Source organism: Synchiropus splendidus, chromosome 18, assembly GCF_027744825.2.
Source record: "Synchiropus splendidus isolate RoL2022-P1 chromosome 18, RoL_Sspl_1.0, whole genome shotgun sequence".
Lineage (NCBI taxonomy): Eukaryota > Metazoa > Chordata > Actinopteri > Syngnathiformes > Callionymidae > Synchiropus > Synchiropus splendidus.
The window spans coordinates 15,287,049-15,308,821 of record NC_071351.1 but is presented as its reverse complement, the minus strand read 5'-3'; the positions used below and the strand labels follow the sequence as shown (position 1 = coordinate 15,308,821).

At 41.6% G+C, this 21,773-nt stretch overlaps 1 protein-coding gene across 1 annotated transcript in view; it reads left to right on the top strand.

The window, feature by feature from the left end:
- Nucleotides 1–13,938, top strand: part of LOC128749139 (ERC protein 2-like) — an 89,523-nt gene extending 75,585 nt beyond the window's left edge. Inside the window, exons 13-16 of the mRNA XM_053848418.1 lie at nt 2,180–2,327; nt 6,450–6,605; nt 9,450–9,507; nt 12,114–13,938. Of these exons, the coding sequence (XP_053704393.1) occupies nt 2,180–2,327; nt 6,450–6,605; nt 9,450–9,476 (331 nt within the window). The 3' untranslated portion in view covers nt 9,477–9,507; nt 12,114–13,938. The remainder of the gene's footprint in view (nt 1–2,179; nt 2,328–6,449; nt 6,606–9,449; nt 9,508–12,113) is intronic.
- The last annotated feature ends 7,835 nt before the right edge of the window (nt 13,939–21,773 follow it).

Sequence of the window (21,773 nt, the reverse complement as noted above, 5' to 3'; positions counted from 1 at the left end):
ATCTCTAAGGGAGACGCCCGGCCCCTCCCTCGGAGAAAACTCATTTCTGACGCTTGTATCTCGTTCTTTCGGTCATGGCCCACAGCTCATGACCATAGGCGAGGGTTGGGATGAAGGTTGATCGGTATATAAAAAGCTTTGCCTTTTGGCTTTTGGCTCAGTGCTCTCTTACACACAGCAGTGTGAATGCCTATGTCTCTGCTTCTGGAGGATCTCAAGATTGTGTCCGTTGATTGTCTTTCAAATAGCGTATCGTCTAGCTTTTCAGTCTGAACCTGTTAAAAATGCACCTCCCCACTGAAACTGTAAAATCTTTTTTTGAACTGATGACTTTGTTGTCATGGAGTGCTTTTAAAACAGACAATGGAAAGTCCCCACACTCATCATGCATCCCCTCATTATTCAAAATGTTGTTCAGGCACAGTAAGACCTTTGCTTCTGTTCATTCATATCCCAGTGTTTCTAGACTAATTGTATTTCATCTTGTTCATTTTTGAGAATAAGCAGGTTGCCCAGAATTATATAATGCAGCAGTAATGTAGACTGAAGTGTCAAATGGGTCTAGTGCTTTGATTAATGTTGTGATTATGATGTTATGCACCCAAACACAGGCACTGAATACACACAAATAGAGCCCCCACAGCTGGGCACACACAAATACATAGCTGCTTATTAATGACCTCAACTAGGAGAATCCAGAAACCAGTTGCTGCATCAACATAATTGTTGTAAAAACACAGATTTTTGTGTCTGCTTATTTTTGTAATTTGGTGATTTCAGCAGAGACTGAAATCAAGGAACAAAAGCACAGGTCATTCCTTTTGCTCCACGCAAACATTTCACCTTTGTCCCAATGTTACGACTGTTATTGTTTTTCTTTTCATTGACTTTGCATTGATTTGTGTAATTTGCTATCACAGAGATGAAAAATTGACAAACAAGGATGTTGTCAGATTCAATGTTATTAGGTGACAATTTATATGAAATAAAATATTCTTCCTTAGATGTTTCCCTTTGTTTACACAAGAGTATTTGTCATGACACTGAGTTCATGTTATCGTGTGTCACAGCAATTGCGTTTACACCGATGACACAAGGGGTAAATGTTAATGTCCAGTCTCATGATGCAGTTTGATGGTACGTTTCCACCACACCTGTACACAGTCATTTGTTGTCCCCTCACACAGACATAAACACACACACAGACGTAGTTAACAGCCATATGTCATATCCTCCTCAGTCTGTTCCATTAGGCTCTATTACATTATGACGTGTTTGTGAGTCACACTGAGGTGCGACTCATAGTGCACTTAGCAGACCACTTCAAAGAGATCTTCACTGTGGAATCTGTTGTTGGTACTGGGACGTCTTGCAATCCTTTCCCGCATTCCAAGTTTGGGCCTCCAAAATAATTCCTTTATATGGTTTGAAGAACTACTGGAATTGGAGTGTGACTTTGAATCCAGTAGAGTTGAATCAGGGGTCTGTTCTGAGTAGTTTTCTCACTTCTTTTTAACCTGTCTTCAACATTTTCCCATGGAAAATGACACAGAGGGTTGAAGTAACGAGTGACTACAGGGAGGTGATTGGTATATTGAATGCAGATGTCTGACGTTACTCATCTTACAGTTATTTGCCTCGAAACACGTCATTAAGATTGAGAAGTTAAAAAATGCCTTTGCAGAGAAATGTGAAGAAGCAGTTGAAGGAAATTAGTAAACTTTTGGTCTTGATTTCAATCTTTGATGACCTGTCTGACCAGAACAGAGTACACTTGAGTACACTTTGGAAATGTCTTGCATATGCTCTGATGTCTTTATATCTCATAAATGAATCGCATATGTTGTCAATGCAGAACCACAATATGCTTATTTAGAACTTCAAGTCAACACAATGTCACAATATGAAAAACATTTGTTTCCTTCGCTGTTATCGTGTGGACCAACCCTTTGTTGACGGGACTTTTCGGCAGCTTCATTAAATAAACAACATGGATGTTTTCAGAAACTTGTATTCAACTTTGTCTGTGGACAAAGGTTTAAGAAGACACGGCAGTATTTGTAGGATTCTAGGTTGTATTTTCTCGCACAGATACAGTGTGTAAGGTTGTGTAAGGTTCTGAAAAGTATCTTTTTAAGGTGCAAAAACCTGTAATGATACACTTCAATCTCTTTCTCAGACAGCAGGCTCTGCTGGCTGCCATCAGCGAGAAAGATGCCAACATTGCCCTTCTGGAGTTGTCGTCGTCCAAGCGAAAGAAGGCCCAAGATGAGGTGATGGCTCTGAAGAGGGAGAAGGACCGGCTAATGCACCAACTCAAACAGCAGGTACGTCTACCACAGATAGCCTGCATTTTATTTTGTCTGATGAAAGCCAACACAAATTGGGATGCAAGGCAGTTTTTCGCAATCCTCCCACCCCCATGTGACCAATAGCCGGGGGTAAAATAGAGAACTCAAAAGCCAGGAACAGACATAAGTTAATGATTTTCAGTAACAAACAATGTCTGAGTTGTGTGAGATGACGTGAAAACAAAAGTGTTGTTTGACTCAAAATGTCTGCGAATTGTCTAATGCATGACATAGATCTTTGTCAGAAATGCTGGTGAATCACTTGTGGACATTTTGGTGTTCCATTTTTGGTCCAGCAGATGTAAATAGATTTAACTGCTCTTGCATGCTGCTGTAGGGCTCCAGGCTAATGAAGGTATGTGGGTCATTAAAGGTCTGGTCAGACCACATGAATGACTGAGCAAACATGAATGCTAGCAATAATGACCCACCTGCAGGGAGTCCAAATACACACTCTCCTGAGTCACAGAGGCTTCTGGGAAACACAGTTTCCCAGTTTGTTTGTTTTTTTGTTTGCGCATCTCGACAACAGTTAACAATCGCTAGAGGCTGAAGTTCTCTTTTAGGAATATAAAGGAAAGCCTATTATCTGTTTATCGCCAATGGATGCATCATGTTTTCCCGTTGGCCAACAAGCAGTTACTGTACGTCTGATGATGTGATTTGCTGTAATTGCAACGAGGTGGCTCGCAGGCTAGTGATAGTAGCGGAGGGGGTGGAGCACTTCATCAAGCTTCATTCTGCCTTTAGTTTTTCCATTATTGCATGCGTTTTGGTTTGGGGCGTTCATGCATAAACATTTCTTAAATCCATTTGTACCAGGCGCTGCTGTGACCTCTGAGCACATGGCTCCTCTAGGATTTACAGATCGACTGGTGGTATAGAGGTTTTATGGCTTGTTCCTGTAAAGAGTCTTTAAGCTCCTTGGGTGCCTTTGATTCTTTAGCGAGGGCGCTCTGTGGAGGTTGTGCTGTTGAACATGACACACACACCCCCCTCGGTCTTCTGACCCATTGACACACATATCGGCAAAGGTTGCCTTTCTAAGGCCTTCACAGCCAGTGATGGAAGGGAACTGACCTGGAAATGCCGAAGAATTATGGAACTCCTGGTCTCTTAGGAGAAAATCAATCTGGAGACAGAAGATAGATTTACAGATACCAGTGCCCTGTCTGACCTTCCCATATCCCACTTTGTAGCATCATGTGTGTTTGTGTGTGAGCAGGCGGCACAAGATAAACCGTTTCTTTCTCAGACTGTTTATGACCCTTTGAGGGCGAGCCGCACTCTCACGCAAGCACACACATGAAAAGTGATGTGTTTAGACTTTAGAGAAAAGAGTTAGAACAAATGTGTCCTCATGTGGGAATTTTCAGAGTGCTCCCATCCTGGTGATGGATTGTTGAACACCAGTGGTGCTTTGAAGCAGAAAACAGGAGAAATTTATAATTCTCCGAGGTAAGTCATTCCAATGACTTTCTTCCCTGATCTCATGTTCTTGCACTCCATCAACACTAAAAAGCCCTTATAAAGTCACCTGAGCATCCATCGTCTCTGGTAGATACATACCGTATTTAAGCACATGTGCTGTTAGAAAAATCATCTATGTAGAACAATCTGTCTTGTTTGTGTAGTTCGAAAGCACACAAACACACATGTAACAGCCCTGATTAAAGGAAAAAAGAACAATGTTTTTTGAACTTTGTATAGATTGGCCTGTGCGGATGTTTGTTTAATGTCCTTCTGTCAGCCTGCTGCTTCCATATGTTAATACAGCTTCACTCTAATCAGGACAATGTTATGAGCAGTTGAATGGAAGTTTGAAGCAGCTGTGAGTCCACAAGAGCTGCTGTGCGATGCAACTTAGCAGTGACATGAATGAATCATCCACATGAATTAATGCCACCCTTAAAATGCAGTCTTGAAATACACCTTCAGCTCAGTACAGAATCTGTCATCAAGTGTGTGTCGACAATGCAATATCCAGGGTGCATAGCTTCTGCAGAAGCCTGCGATTACATTCTTCATTTGTGTTACAGGTCATTAATATTAAATACACACACATGCAAAAACATGAACACTCTGCGTTGGCTCATTTAACTCTATAATATGGCAATGATTAAAAGATGGAGGCCAGACAATGCTCTCTTTATTACATTGACAACATGTACAACTTTTTTTATCCCCAAAATCTAACTGCTTTGCATACACCATGCACTTAAAAAGGTACGGCATTCAAATGGTTGTGGTTGTAGGTGACCACATGAAAGTAGAGGGATGAGTGCTGCCAGTTAAAGCTTGAGAACAGATCTTACAGGAATGTTTGGTCAAACCAGATATAGACGGCAATACGTGTCGTGGTAAAAGTCTTCTGTTCGTTCCAACTTCAATGATAGTCGTCAGCACAAACCGTCACGTTGCAGCCAACTCCACCCAGTCACACCTGCTGGTGTCAACACCTGAGGTCAAGGAGGGCCGACCAAAGCAGCCTACCCTTTAACTGCTCTAACTACAGGTCTGATGTCTGTCTGGGCCCTCCTCCGTCCCTTACTCTTTATCTGTCTCCCCTCACCACGGTGTCAAGGTTCTCACCTTATCTAATAGCTTTTCTCCAATAGAAGCTAATTGCTAACCTCATTAATACTAGCCACGTCCTCTCTTGTGGGACTGACTCGCTTGCTTCCTCAATCATTAGGCCCCAGATTGTTATCTAAGTAGCATTGCCTAAAGGCAGCATCAGTGCTAACCAAAGGGCTATCACTCATTGCTCTTCCATTTTACCTAGGAGTACAGAAGAAAGTCCCATCTCATAACACTCTATCGCCACTTTTGTAGCCTGTCTTAATGAAGTTACAAGTTGGATGCAAAAAAAAAAAGGAGACATAAGCCCAGATATAAGCTACGTCTTGATATAAACGCACTCTGTTTACAACTGGAAAACCCGCTGGATGAAGAGGAAACGCAAATGAATGTGTTTGTTTCTTTCGACATATTCTACTTCCTGTTTACTTCCAGGGAAGCCATCTTTGATAGCGGAGTGGTGAGGAATCTCCGACTAACTAGGAATTTCCGACAGGAGCTCACCTATTGCCCAAAATTTTGCGATTCTTTTTGACTCCTCCCAACTTAAAAGAGTCCACTCTAGTTTCCTTGACAATTGTATCTAGCATCAACCAGTCATATGCCAACCTAGAAAAACATGTGGTCACACATTCATATTCTCCCGCCTGGATTGCCATAACACTCCCCTTCCTGGCATCAACAACAAATCTCCCTCACACCTCCAACTGACCCAGAGCTCAACAGCAAGGCCTCTAACTGGCTCAGACAGATGACATAACCCAGTGTTAGGGTCATTCCTCTAACTCAGGTCTTTGACTTCGGAAATAGTTCAGAAGGTTGCTATAAGTGAGGTATCATACAATGATAGTTCACATATCTCTCCATCTGCTCGTCAGTAATGTGTATCTCCCTCTCTTACACTTCAACCATAGCCCCGGGGGAAGTATCTCAAGTATAAAGGATGAAGCCGAGCCTGTCAATATTTCTGCACCCACTCTGTCTCTGTCTGTCACACCGACAGCTGGGCCCACTGGAGTCCAGGCTGATTGTTAATGTTAGTCACCAGCGGCTGTTATCTCTCTCTTGTGCAGTGACGTTGGCAGAATGAGTAGCTTCTTCCACTCATCTGGACGCTGTTGCACAAAGCCACACACAACTAAACGCTACATAGTTGTCCTCTACAGACACGCAGACGTCGAAATGAAAGCCATTTTAATGAGCAGGAATTGAGGTGAAACTGCTGCCTCAGGCTGCGCGGAACAGTTGCTAACTGTTCTTACTCGCTTTTGTCAGATTGAATGAAATTATAATCCGCTAGACAGACCTTTGACAGACTTACGATATTTCCATCAGGTTAGTCGACCGACTCACTTTATGACCTGTCAAGTGATGTTTTATCGTCGCGATGGCTCCTGACATGCATCTTATAAGTAAACAAGCAGATTTATGGGAAAACATTGTTTATGTAAGGTCTGAAGTCGGTGTGGTGTAACTGTGTATTTAAAATTGTTTGTGTTTTTTCTCTGGCTGTCACAGACTCAGAGTAGAATGAAGATGATCACCGATAACTACGAGGAAGACCATGCCCACCCACAACATCACCATCCTCACCACCTGCACCCAGCAAATGTGCACCACCGCAGTCTACCAAGGGGACACCTACATGCCAACCACCGTCCTCCACTGGACCAGGTTCATGAGCTAACTACTTCTATCACTGCGACATTCCGAGTGTCTTGTAGCCAGACCTGTGAGGCAAATATTTCCCCTGTCTCTTCTCCTAAGTCTTTCGTCTGGACTTACTCATCAGATTTTGTCATATCATTGATGCAATATGAGACCTGAGGAGATGGGCTGCCAAATTACTGTTTTTGATCAGTAAGATCTACGTGTAAGATTAGTTTATTCATCATCCATCTCTCATACCAGCTACTTTTCTCTGTCTGGCGCTGATATGCAGACTGCCCTGCGGAGGGACTTAATGTGCTTGAAGAGAGTTCAAACTGTTTGTCATTAATACAAACTGTTTGTGTAGTATTGTGAAGCGTGCAAACCCAATGAGTGTCGGTGCGGAGCTCTATTGTTAACAGTTAAAGTTACTTTCTGGAGAGCGCATCAAAGCGGTGGGCCGACATTCTGTTCATTAACTGAGAGGTTTCCACATAAAATAAACATTGTGAGAAGTAATGTTGTCAAGGAGTGATGGGGGGATTCCAAAACTGAAGTGCGCGTGGATGTTTTGGGCCTTTATGATGAATTTGTGGGGCTTTCCACATGAGATACTTTCTACTTGATACACTCGCTGTAGCAAGTCTAAAGCTTTTGTTTTGTGTTACGTCTGTGAATGGACACCGGGGATTCCCTGCCCTCCATAGCTGCCCGACGATCATGAAACTAGGATATGTTTGCATAAAACAAATGTCAGATTATGACTGATATTCACTTTAATTTTACATGTCTCATCACATAAGCACCAGGATGAGATTACTACTGTAGTAAAATGTACACACGAACTAGACAAATAGTTGGTATGGTAGTAAACGTCGCAATGTGATTTTTTTTCAAGCATATACATGTAAATGACTCTAATAATAATCGTTTAGCATAACCACAACCACACCGTGAATGTTCTAATAAAATACTAAACAAGCACAATCCAGTGTTCGTGCAAAAATTAAGCCATGATTTGTTGTTCTGAGACTGTTGAATTTTGAATTCAACCACACAGAAATCTAGGATGTATTTGGTGACAACTTGAATGGGTGTTGAATCAAAGTTATTTTTCTGCTGTTTTCACCTTCAATAAGCAGGAGCTCTTGCGTTTATTTTTTAGGTAAGTTGTTACCCTAATTCTTCCTCTTGTGTCAAGCACATCCACACCTCAGGAGCAGGCCCTTGTTGACAGAGGTCAGCGTATCACCACATGTCTTTTCCTCATAACTGACCTTTGACCCCATGGGGAAGTTAAGCAGAGGTTAGGGCAAAGCCCCTGAGGCATGTTGGTGTCTGCATCCATGTGTGCAACAGGGTATGTAAGGTCACACTGTCTGGTTGAGACACTCTCCTTTGAGTGATTCAGATTTAATTTCCCCCTTCATCAAAGTAAGTACTCTACTTGTATTATGTCTTATGAGGTCCTTCTGTAATCTGCCTCTTCTTGCTTGTGGTTTTACTTTTACGTGGGGCAGCATAAAAGGTCACTGAAAGCACTGTGAGTTTCCATTCTTGTTCTCCTTCAAAACGGCTCGGAACAATTGTCAGGGACGTTCCAAGAGTTAGCAATTGAGACATGGATCAATTATATTTTTAAATCACAAATAGTACCGGCATTGTGAATCGCTAATGTCCATAAAGCGAGCGAGAGGGTCGGATGATAATTCTTTGAACAGGGATTTATGAGCAGCCTGATTATTAAGAGCAAGTAAACATGATTAAGTGGTGTGAACAATTCTCTGCAAATGTAACATCTGCACTTCATTTCCTAATTCCACTTTCATGTAACTCATTTCATCTCGATAAATGCATTCAGTTTTCCCCATTGAATTTTACACAACCCTCTGTCTCATCTTTGCTCCATCACACTCCCTTTTATTTCTCCCCATTTACTTGATCTGTAACGGCGCACGAGAAAACAGGTGGATTGTAAGTGAAGGAGACAAGCACAGGAAGTGTATTTAGCCTCTAGAGATGCAACCCAGCTCTGTGTCTCAGCGTGGAGCGTGTGCTCTCTGACAGGCATGTTGTGTCCATGTTGTTCTCATTTATCCATGCCAATTCCACAGCCTGATACTTGGCAGTGGACTCCACAGGAAATACAAAACAGCCACAAAGTGTTTGTCAGAGTCAGAATGATGTAGTCTTTCTTTGGTTGCATCACGCTACCAATCTCAGATTGATGAGGAAAAAAATGGTATTTCTATGTTTGTATGTGTGTGTAGTGGTATGTCTACATGTGTGTCTGAGTCACAGAGGTCTGGCCTTGTTTATGTGAACCGTCACAGTCAGTCGCTGTGTGCTAATGTTTAGCATGTTTCAATGATAAACCGTTATATTCTGACCATTGCTGCATATCTAGAGCTAAGCAGGTTTACCGTGGATTATAAGAGCCACAGCTGACTGCAGCCAAAAATTGTGTGGCTATTTCTCCCTAACATATTTCTTACTGAACCACATCGCTTGAGTTCACGAAGATCCCTATTGCTGCATACTAAATAGGGCACACAGTTTGCACGCCACTCACCTCTTTCCCAGCTCCTCCGTAGTTGTCTGAAGGAATTTACTCTGTAGTCCACTAGATGCTTGGCATCGTAACATTATAAAAAACAACTCTCTCTGTCATTGTTTTCTGTTTGTTATGAGATCTTGTTTTGTTGTTTTTATGAATGTGGCACGATCCAAATGTTAAACATTAACACATTTGTTTTTGGTGGGACAATTGGACGATATTTGTCAAGCCAGAACCACATGGCTTGTAAATACATTTTGACCACATACATGAAAAAGGTTGATTACATCTTTCCCTTGTTTATTTGACAGGATGACGAGGAAGGAATATGGGCATGATGGCCATCGCCATGGGAACCTTGCATTGACAGTGAGTTTTTTTATACCCAGTTATTTTTTGAATTTCTTTTTGTAGCTAATCCACTCTTTGCCAGGATGTGGTGCTCTTGTCCACCTACCCAATAGGCTTCACTCATCTGAAGTAGCCATTAGCTCCGTAACATTGATGCTACCACACTAACCACTCTATTGCTCAACTTTGGTGGAAGGTAATAACAACTCAGCTCCTTTTTTATTTGCGTGTTAGGGTTAGTTTCTTTTTTTTTTTTCTGGCGGATTATATAGATGCCATATATGCACCAAGAAAGCTAAAGCATTCACTGGTCTAGAGGTGATAAAAATGCCGAAAGTGACAGAAACCAGAGATGGACACGTCTGTCCTGGTTTTTAGGTCATTGTAAAACTTAACCACGTCATCCTGCCATGTCCTGCACCAGTGTGTGCAGTTGTTAATTACAATACACCACACTACTTTCAAGAATTTTTTTTAGGCTGCCAGCCGAAGAAGCATAAAATGAAGAATGTGAAGTCATAAAGGATAATTCCTGTTTTTAGAGTTTTATATTGAAGCCCCCCATAGACTCAGGATGCCTTTGAACACACCGAAAGAGGCTAGGAGCTGGGAGGGTTACGGCTTTGCTTGGAGCATTTAAGTGGAAGAGCAATGTAGGTATAAATATTCCGTACACAAGAGGGAATTAGATACAAAAGAAGTGTAGAATGGTGTTTACGTGGGAATTAGGAAGAAAACCAGGCTCATTCCTTCCAGTGCATCTCATTCTTTTCCCCCAATAACCCACAGGTGGACCATCACAAGCAGTCTCGCGCTAACCTCAGTCACAGTGAATAAATCAGTATAGCGGAGCGCTGCCTCCAGGACTATGCAAGTTACGGTGTTTAAGTAAATGGTTTGTCGCGGCCATGTGTTTGTTTATGCTGAAGTCAGATTTATTTGTGAAATGTGTGCAAACAGCATTGCTAAGCTATACAGTGCCTGCGCAGCCCACATTGCCTATAATCCAGTCCATGTGTGCAGAGAATGCTGCAGTGTCTGGATTCACCGTAATGAAACAGACCACACTGCCCCATTTCTGTCTCCTTTTCCATCGTTACAGTTTTTTCCAATATCCCTGCACTTTCCACCTCTTTCTCCTTAACATATATTCCTTTTAGGTAGGCCCTCCAACAAGTCCTTCGGTATCTCCCATCAGATATAATCATGGCGTCTGTGTATTAGTACTCCTTATCCCATTCTAATAGAATAAGCTCTGTGCATTAGCCTTTAGAGAAGAGTGGTGTTGTGGCTGGTGCTATCAATGGTGCTCATCTATCCACTGCTGTTATTCTGGCAAGCAAGGCTAACATGTATTAGCCCTTCTTTATGGGAGAACAGATGGGAGCCATTTAGTGGTGTGTAGCTACAGCGCAATAAGGCCATACCTAATCCTCATATCCTGTCCCTGAGTGAGCCCTCCCTAATATGAGCAAACAGAGATGACAGCAATGATAGACAAATAGCTAGAGATCCATGTGTCTGTGTGATCAGTGTCTTTGCAGACCTGCAAACTTTCCCCCGCTGCTTCCTGTGGCTAACCTTGACTTTGCTCAGCTACATTTCTAGCCGGGTGCCTCACAAGTTCTTCATATTCAAGTGTTGATTTTGACTTGGCAAGTTCCTTCTAAGCACCCAGGTGTGGATTTAGATCGGTTAGCTACGGTTCCTCCATCTAACAGGAGATTGGACCCTGATTGGCCAACTCTGTTTTTGTATGCCCTGCTGTTGATTACAGAGATTTTGTTTACCCTCCTGGCCTCCTAGACCCCCCTCTAATGAAATAAGAATGTCCTTTTTGGAGTGGGAGAAAGAGAAGGGAATTGAGGGGGCAGGGGGGGGGGAGTCAAAAGAACACGGTGCCAAAAGAGTTATGCAGAGTGGGGGGAGTGGTGCTCTGGAAACGCTATGCTTTTATCCCACCATGAAGTTATTTGTAATGAATGAAGCGAAAAGAGCCTGGAAGTGGGGACAGAAATATGTTTGTGTGTGTGTGTGTGTGTGTGTGTGTGTGTGTGTGTGTGTGTGTGTGTGTGTGTGTGTGTGTGTGTGTGTGTGTGTGTGTGTGTGTGTGTGTGTGTGTGTGTGTGTGTGTGTGTGTGTGTGTGTGTGTGTGTGTGTGTGTGTGTGTGTGTGTGTGTGTGTGTGTGTGTGTGCGTGCAAGAAGTGCAAGAAGGGAGTGAGGCCTTGTTCAGGTTAAGACAAGTCAGAGTCATGGCTTTCATTTGTGAATTCTGCCCTGCACTGAATGCAGTGTTTGTATTTCTGCAGGACTTAACTTAAGCATTGTATCGTTCCTGTAGGTTAAAGCAAGCTACATACATCTGACCTCAGCTCATAAACTCAATTACAATGCTGTGTGTTATACTTTTGTAATATAATCAAAACCAAAAAATTGAAGGAAAAGGGAAAAGTGATTTTTTTCTTTTCTTTTTGTAGTATGTGAAATCTTACAGTGAAAGAAACTTGTATATTGTCTGACTGCACCATGGCCTTTTTGATTTTGCTGGTATTTAAAGCTTTCAGAGGAGATAAATATGTTTTTCCTTGTTCATTTATTGAGCTCATAACGGTTCTGGTTGTAGTCTTGCCTCCCATAGAAACTTCCAGATGTCAGCTTGTCTTGGGTTTGCCTCAGGGACTCCTCCCACCTGGGTATTTCCAGAGCACTCCAAACAGGCATCCACGTGGCATCTAGACAAGATACGGGGACCACCAAGGCTAGTTCTGCTTAATCCGCAGCAACCCTGCTCACAGAAGACAGCAATTCTTACCTATCCCTCTGTATGTTTATTTCAGCTACGTGTGGCTGTTCTGTCACTCAGGACACATACCCATGTCAACATTGTTAAAATAAAATCCTAAACATCATAGTTGTATTGTAGAGTTGCACCATTACTTCTGATGACCTTATTCATTTTGTGAAACGTTCCTGAGAACTTTGACACAATGTCATTCCTACAGAAGAAATGGATGTCCACCATTCCCAGTTAGAGGCAGGGGAAAACTCAAAGCTTCCCATGTTCACACGAGGATTGTCATAGTTGGGGCTCTCGTAGAATAGTTATTTCATCCCAATGCTTTCGAGGAAGTCTTTCACTGACGGCTTGAGAGGTAATTTTTATGTCCAAATCCACATCCGGATATATTATTTTATTTGGAAAACCGCGCATGGTGGGAGCACTCTTTGTCAGGATCCTTGGAAACTGAACACAATGCAATGTTTGTGCCTCGTAAAAACCCCACTCCAAAATGAGTGTTTTCTAGTGTTGCCAGTGTTCCTGAATCTTATTCAACGTTACATTTATCAACAATATGTAGTTTTGTCTTTATCAGCACAACCTTGCATTTGTGGCTTAGGCCTCCCTTTTGGTAACTATTGAACCACAGAGTAGAGGTTAGAAGAGGCGTCTGACCGAGGCCATCCCTCATCCAGCTGTCAGCATCGTGAGACTGTGAGGTCAAGGGTTGTTCCACCAGGTTGAACATGAGAGGAAAGAAGTCAAATACTCAGCAGCATCCGAGTGCTCACAAGTGAGGGCGTGAGATGTTCATCTAGTTCAATAAACTAATCTGATATTGTCAGAGTATTCTGTGACAGAACATGTTTGTGTCTGGCCTGTGACCATTAACAAGGAGCTGTAGAATCCTGAACCAGTCTGACATTGATCTGGTGGTACTACGAGTTATTATCATTGGGGTTTTTTTTCTGTACATTTGCATAAAACCAGACTGTGGGCCACCTGACTTGTTGATGATGAGGCACTTTGTTTGTGGAAGATCCTTTTTGTCTGCCCACATCTCATTCATCACTCATGCTTGGGCATGATCACACGCCGCCCCAACTAATTTGTACTTACACAGGATCAAGTATTGTAATTCTGCCTCTATGATCACAAGAAAATCCCCACTCATTAGCGATCCATGTGGTTAACATTTGCATGCATGTACTCAACTAATCACAACGAATTTGCTATATTTTTTGAGTGCGGACCTCATGTGTTGATCTATGGGGACTGTGATTTTTTTTGTTTCTTTTTTTGGTACCATCAGCACCACCCTTTTACAGTGTGTAATAGCTTTTGAGGCCATTGTTCAATTGTCCAGAAATAGGTTTCACAAACTGCCTATAATGAAAATGAAATACTTTGCTGCCCAATGTCACAGATTATTAGTGCCCAGCTCAATGTTCGTGAGATGATGAACATGTTTGCCAATCCCTAACTTCCAACAAAGTCAGTCTGCAACTGCCTCTGACCTTGGCTCTGATCTAGCGTTCCCAATCTTTTGATGTGAATAATATTCCTGGTAAATTTGAATTTGAATCATCATAACTGTGGCTTTTCAGTCAAAGGTTTGCTTCCTAAATGGCTGCCTTTACTTGGAACACACTGGGGAATAGAGCCACACCTCGTTTTTGAGCCGCTATGTGGTGTTTTTGCAATGCCCCCTTTGACTTCAGTCCAGAACAATCACACAGTGCACTGTATCTCCACATCGAGAACCCCCTGTAGTTCACAGTGCCTACTGCCATGTTCTGTTCTGTTCCATGCTCTGGCCCTTGATATATTTTATTTGGCCCAAGACAAAATATATATCCTTATAATGTCACCCTGTTTGTAAAACACCTTCACAGCATCTATAAGCGCCATGCAACACTGCAATAGTTAATGTTAAACTGAACAACAGTTTGCTTTAGTTCACTGAACCCTCTTCTTTCTAGTTTTTCAAGTTGGCATGCGGACAATGATATGTCAGGATCCCTCTGTCAGCGTTGTATGATGAAGATGAGAAAAGGGATGTTTTCAAATCCCTGATAAAACCCACGTGTCAGCATTTGTTGAGCAGCTGAAGATGATGAATTCATTTTGATCTTTTCTTCTTCTGTGTGGAACTCATCTATCTACTTATCTAGACCAGTGATTCTTAACCACAGGCCCGGGGCCCACAGTTGGGCCACGGGCTCTCCCTAGGTGGCCGCATTACATTAGGCATGTATGGTGGTGGTGGTGTCACTGAATTGATTTGACAGCTGCAAATCTGTGACAACAATGGAGAAGGTCTTGAAAAGACAAAATGATGAAGACAGTGATGGAAGTGTGTGGAAGCAGTTTTGAAATTAATTAGAACTTTTTATGGTGATACTTTCGATTACAGTTTGCTTCTATGGAGTTTAAATGAAATGCATGATTTTTATGTTATGATATTTAGACATGAATTTGTTATATTTGTTTAATTTTATTCAGTTTTTCAAATTTTCAAAAAAAAATTCATAGTTAATTTGATGACTTGCGCTTGGTTCTGCTGCAGGATGGACTTTTTCATGACAAATAAATGTCTATTCAATCAATTCAAAGGTAATCGTCCTGCCTGAGGCAGATCACCTGACCATGCAGCTTGCTCAGAGGCAGCTCTTAGGGATTCTCTACTGCTCCTGTTTGAACCCCAAGGCCATCCACCTGGGTACTTCTCTGCTTCCAAGCTATGTTTGCATGGCTTTTTCCTCACCTACTTTTGTGGACCTGCTTATGTTCCTTTCTTTCCTGCACCTGTCCCACCTCATCAGCCATCATTTTCCCTATTATCATCAACCACGATTGAAAAATGATATATTTTCACTGAGCATATGTTGATAGTATTACCTGCTTCTGTTGCATGCTATTAAGCATTCTTATTTTAGTCTGCCTTCCCTTAACATGGAAAAACCTTCCAGTAATCCCACTATTACCTCACCCTGTGTACTGCTGTTGTGTCTTGTTACCCCAACACTGACTGTTTCCAGATATACATTCCTTCTCGTACACCGCTTAGATTCATTTTTGATTGGATTTAGGATTGTTCCTTTATCAGATCCCAATCTGTTCCAGATCCACCCTCAAGGAATTAACACCTGCACCTTCATCTGGTCAGGCATGACATGATTTCAGTGCAGCCACAAAGCAAGTCTGTTTTGCTTGGCCAAAGAGGAAGTTTGACCATAATAACTTATTGTATTTTTTCTTTTTACCCCTGACTTGTGTCAGAGTTTCTTGCTTTCTTTTATTCTTACCAATCTTACTCTCCCTAGGTGTAAAGGTTCAGCTGTTTTGTTGACTAGTATTTACTGTTTTTTATTAATTGTCATGGACTTGGCTCACCTCGGTACCTTTTGAGATCACAATGCCATTGAATGCAATCTCTTGCCTGAAATGATAAACGAAAGGGAATTAGCTTCAAGAAGAAAACAGTCGTGCACTGTGAGACACTGATGAATCAGACCTTGTTGTTTTTAAATTGCTTCAAATCTTTTCTTCTCTCTTTTCATACATAAAAGACTTGGCTTCATGAGCTGCTATCAATGACAACACAATGACATAGATTGAGCAAGACACCAGGGAAGCTGAGTTGGGAGGTGTGTGCTCATCACATGGTGGAGACATGCAAGAGTGGCTTATCATCTTGGCTGTGCTATTTTGGCAGTACAAGCTGGATATTGAACACAGCATTCATCTCAAGCCGCCCGTGTAGCCGTATGTGTGTGGTTGCGAGTGTGTGGAGCACATGCAAAGAAAGATCAAAAAGACGGCAAAGCCCTGGCTGGATTATAAGTGTGTCATTCAGGAGATGACCCAACACAAAAAAAGGCGTTTTCCTCGGGAAGAATCTCACACCTGTGGAAGCACTTATGTGCAGCCGTGTGTGAGAGATGGAGACTATAATCATTGAGCAATGGGATGCTCTTGAGGTCAGATCCCATGTTACAAGCCGGATTACACCCTGAAGAGAAAGTCTGACACCCACAAGCGCAGGGATTTAGCCACAGAGAAATCCAAACCCTGGTCTTTTCACCTTAAAGCTGTTATTCTCCTACGACATCCTGTGCATTCCTTTTTTTCCCTACTGCTTCTTTTACAAACACAACACACATAAGATTTAACAAAGGACACTTGTTCCCCAAACTGTCTTTTCAAACATAAAGAAACACCACCAGGCTGCCAATCATTCACGTGGTCACCACCTGAAGGCATTTGAAGGACTCAAAGCTGCAGAATTCCCCACAACTAAAGCATGATAGCGGTACTAGTACACTTCAGTACACATGTTTTTGTCTATACTCCGGTTAAATCAGCTAATAGAAGGTATCTGATTGAATCTAGTCTAAACATTCATGATCAAGATTGACATCCCTGGAAACACTGTGGTGGAGAAATAATACTTAATGTATTTTAATAAGTAATTTCAGGAGGAATGTAACTATTTACTTTGTCTATACTGGAAATGTTGAACCTGTTATCAGACTCCCCTTGTAGATTTGAGGAGGAAAACTAACAGGAATATACCTGCTCCCTCCCACTTAGGGTCATCAAAGTTGCTGTGTAAGCGCATAGTCTCCATTACCAAGGCTATCACGAAGCTATTGCAATAACATCAACAACTTTTAGGCTGCCACTCAACATTAGCGGCTGACCACTAATTGGACTCGTATAACAGTGGGATTGGGTTTTATTTCTCACGCTAGTCCAACACTTTCCGTAAAGGTCACCCACATCCATGATGCCTGTTCAGAAGTGCAACACATTGTGTTCTCGTTTATCAAAACTAAAGCAGACTGTCTCCTATTCCTCTGGTGTAGTTAATAATGGCTTCCCTCATTCTTTGGCTGTGACATGTTTCAAAACCACATGATATTTGTTGAATTTAGACATCAAACCTTAATACAGGTCACAGGCCTATAGCTGCAGGGCACCCATGTGACACAGCCTGTAAAATATTTGAAAGCCCCTGAGCCCAAATCCTATACAGTTAAATTCTCACTAGGCCCCTCCCTGAAAAGTTAGTTGTCCATATTGTTGGACTTAGCGGTTTCAGCCAAGCTTTATTTTGCATTGAAAGTACAAATTGAATACCAGAGACTTGGATTCCAAGCCACTTGTTTGACTCTGACATCAGTAGAGTTCAGCTTCTGCTGCCTTTTGCACGCCACTGACGCAGTCTTTTCTATCATATCAGCTAAGTCTTATTGGAACAATACATATCTCCTGCACTTTATATAGTACACATTTACGGTAGAGGCCCCTCTTGCTTTTTCTCTTTCACTTATCAATTTCCAAGAGAAGCACGCACTTGTGTGATGACATTCAGGACAGGATTAAACCTTATGTTAAGAGCCTCCTCGCCTTACACTTTAGCTTCCCAATGGATCTATAGAGTTACTGAATCAACTGCAATCACACCCTGGCAGGCAGCTGAATCCTGAAGAAACTATTGTTGGGACACAGAGCTTTGAGAGGTCATCTGCTCCCCTTCATTGAAATTTGAATGATTCCAAAGGTCTAATCCCACCACTTTCTTTTTACTAGTTTGACCAGAGTGTCATGCCCCCTTTTTGCAATGACATCCGTGCTACTGACATAAACACCATCGATTTGGCATCCCAATACCTAATGGAAACAAGAAGGAAAACCTGGGTAAGGGTGCATTCGGAGACAGTTGTGCTGATGGCCGATGTGTTTTGCCTGATTTTGTTTGTGAATAGGCCAATTGGTAGTCTGTGGAGGATTCTTGTTGGAATGCATCGATGGAGATTGACAGCGCGTCTTTTTTTGATTGGTTGTTTATCTTGAATCAGTTTTCCTTTCTCTCCATTCATCTCTCTATCTTGCAAAATGCTGCTGGCTGTGTGCTTGATGTGAGTGTGTTTGATGGTCTTAAACAGAACCAGCAATAGCCGGGTCAGTTACACTGAGTTTTATCAGAACTGAGTTGTTGTGTCGACTCGTAATGGTGGAACAAGTCAACAGAGGGACAATAAGACTGACAGGAAAACTAGCAGTGTGATGCTAGACTATCTTCTTTAACTCAAAAGACACTCAAAAGAAAAACAAATTCACAGAGAAGTTGTATGCAGGTTGAAATGATGCTCCTAATTTGGAAACCTGACATACATACATAAGTCTTTTCACTGATGAATCTTGTGTGCTTTTTGTCCAGGTGGCTCCTGTTATTGTGGTGTGAGAGAACTTAGGTCTGTTTTGTAGCCTGTTTTAAGTGCCAGTCTTTGATTTCCCTTGATGCTGTTTTGGTGTACTTGGCGTTACTGGTCCAAATTATTTAATAAAACAAGAATGGCATGATTCCTTCAACATCCTGCTTAAAATAAGGAGGACATGAAGGTCCTGCCTTGCGTGACCAGGATAAATTAAGGTAAGACTCATCGTCTGTGGCGACCTCTGATGGGAAATGCTGAAAGACAAGAAGAATGACTGCATGAAACAAAACATTGCCAGTACCCAAAAGAAAACCAAAACATTTTTGTATTGTTTCCATAATTTGTGTTTTTTCTTCACGAATTCAAAAGAGTCGTCGTCTTTCAAATATTGCCCAGTATATTTTTATGTCTATCTTTACTGTCCGTTTACTTTAAGTCCATGCATATACTTATGGTCAAGTTTTGTGTTACTTTAAAATGGAGTTCGTAAGAAAATCGTTTTTCTAAGTTCTTTTTTTCTGGGTTATTGCTTGTGTTGGTACTAACGCGTTATTAAGTAACACATTACAAGAACTACGTTATCTTTCTGTTGCACAGCCTTTATCTCAGAAGCAGTTGAATATAGTAGCAAGGTATGTTGCAACTGTGGAGTTGGCAGTTCATGTTTGCTGGTGGTTGTGTTGAGATGATCATCAGCATCGGTTTTGCACTATTGTTTGTTCCTGCTACTGCTAAGTGTTCTGTAAAAGAGCAGATTTTTTTTTTTTTGCACTGCTAAAAGTATAGTTTCAAATCTAAATGATTACAATAAAGATGCCCATCAAAAGTTTCAATATTGTCATTCATTCACTTGCACGCACACTGCCATTGCATCTTTAGGCCACTAAATGGCTTTGTAATGGGATTGCACTTGAAGTGGGTTAGGGCTTATAGATGATAGATAGCCTTTATTACCTGACTATCTAGTTGAGCAGGCCACACAAATAGCCATAATGGGGCAGATTCTGTCCCATTGTTTCTCGTTCCCGACCCAGGCCGATGACTGCGACTGTTCTAATGTGATTATGTTTGACCTCCGCTATAAGATACAATTTTTAAAAAAGCGACTTTTTGCTAGTAACTAGTTACTTTAAAAGTAATGAGTAACTTGAAGTAACAAAGTTACTTTTGGATGAGGTAACTAGTAACTGTAACTAAGTTGCTAACTTAAAGTTACTTGCCCAACACTGGTTATTGCTGTTGATCTTTGAAAAGTTATCGAAGACACTGAGACGCAGCACATGTTCTCCATAACTGTAACTCCAGAGACAGACAGGTAGGATGACAGGAGCGGTACTGTCGGGGGCCTGGTGTTCTCTCCGTCTGAGGGGATGGGAGTCGAGAACAACGTAAACACGCTGTCACACACATAAACAAGAGCCTGCTCAGGTTTCACTGCACACTTTGAAAGAGCTTGGGCTCTCTTTTATTGACAAAGTATTTGTACAATTTGTTTATGCAAGATTCCATAGACTTAATGGGGAAATGGTTTCTTCAGCATCTGCCCGCACATGAGTTCAATTTCACTGGCTCTCAGAGGAGACAGATCGTAAAGATGGTCTTCCAAAGTGGTCGCAATCTGTCTTTCTTCCATGCATCTCAACTGAATTTGTCAGTTGTTCTCGCCCCAGGTCCTTGCTGCCTTTCATTCCTTTGTTTTTTTCCTGACTTCCTACGGCAATTACTTGATTCTATTATTAGATGTTCTTTTTCTTTAGTTATTTTATATGCGCAAAAAACAATTTACGTTCTGGAATTTGAATCAGAGCAGAAGGATTCTGTGAATCAACTCGAGCGAACCTATAAAGTGTGTCCGCTGGCATGGTGAACTAGCTTGTGCCTGTTCTCGCATTGGCACACAACATCACCTCATCATATACATTTTTCATTATTCATATACATTATTCTCAAGTTGACTTGACTTCTAGTATGTTTGTGCCTTGTAATTACAAATACACATAGCTATTTATTCCGCACGTTGTGACTGTGTGTGTTTGCTTGTACATGCGTGCATCTTGCGAGACCTTTGTGTCTTGAGCTCGTTTAACTGCGAGCATTCCATTCAGACCAACACTGTTTGCTTTGGTAATAACTAGGCTTAGACGTAATTTGTTTGTGTGTATGTTTGTTCACATTCAAAGAGGTAATTTGCTTACCTTTGCTTTGAACTTGAAAATTTGCCTCACAAACTACAGTTTTGGTTTTTTTTTTGGCTTTTCTGCCATTCTTTCTCAACAACTTTTTACATCTGCCCCAAATAATGTATTTTTTTTCTCATTAAAATTCCAAGAACTTGTTTGTGTATTAGTGCTGTCACTCATCTTTTTGAGGTTGTTACGTTTTGCCTCCACAACATTTTCAGTTGTGGTGCAACAAAAAATTATGAGGGTGCGTTGCGTGTTCTCTCCCAATGATCCCTTGTTTTCCTTTCATCTCCCCAACCACACTTGCACGATACTGTATTCACCTAATACAAAATCATTTTCAAGCCACAGAGATTTGTTTAGGTGTCTCCTTTCTTCAAGACAATTTCAAGTGACTACCTGCCTTTGTGTTTCTGCAGATGTGTGTGGGTGTCTGCATCTCTGTGTGTCGTTATGGAATTAGCATAGCGGACCTTTTTGCGGCAAAGCACAAACATTATTAGCGACTGCTGAAAGATGTGGGGATATTTGCCAATTCTTTTTTGGTGGGAGAAAAAAATGTCCACAGAATCATGAATAGTTAAAAAAAAAAAGAAACACTTTTTGTTGTTTTGAGCAAGCACTGTCAGTCTCTATGTAATGACGCTTCACTTTGATGTTGTAAATTCCATGCAAATGAAGTTTCGCCACATTTTTTCTTCACAATTTTGTGTATGTGCATCTCCGTCTGTTGTATGTTATGCTGACACCCTCACCACTTTCTTTCCCATATTTATGCGCTCATATACAGATGTGGGATGATTGTTTGCTTTTCTTGCCAAGCAAGTATGCTTTCTTCTCTTTGTGGGACATTTTTTGTGTTACCTGATGTGTGTGCTGTGCGTGTGTGTGAAGAGAACGAGCAAGTGCTAAACCCCGTTTCTTGCCTGAGTGCTGCTGCAAAGGCTCAGATTGACAGATAGGATTGAAAGTGTCATCTTGGGGATTAGATGTAATGAGCGGAATTGAAAGACAGGAAAACAAAGCAAATTCACATTGAAACAAATGTGCGATGAGCTCCTGTTTGAATGTGAGCGCCAGACGTTTCGTTGTTA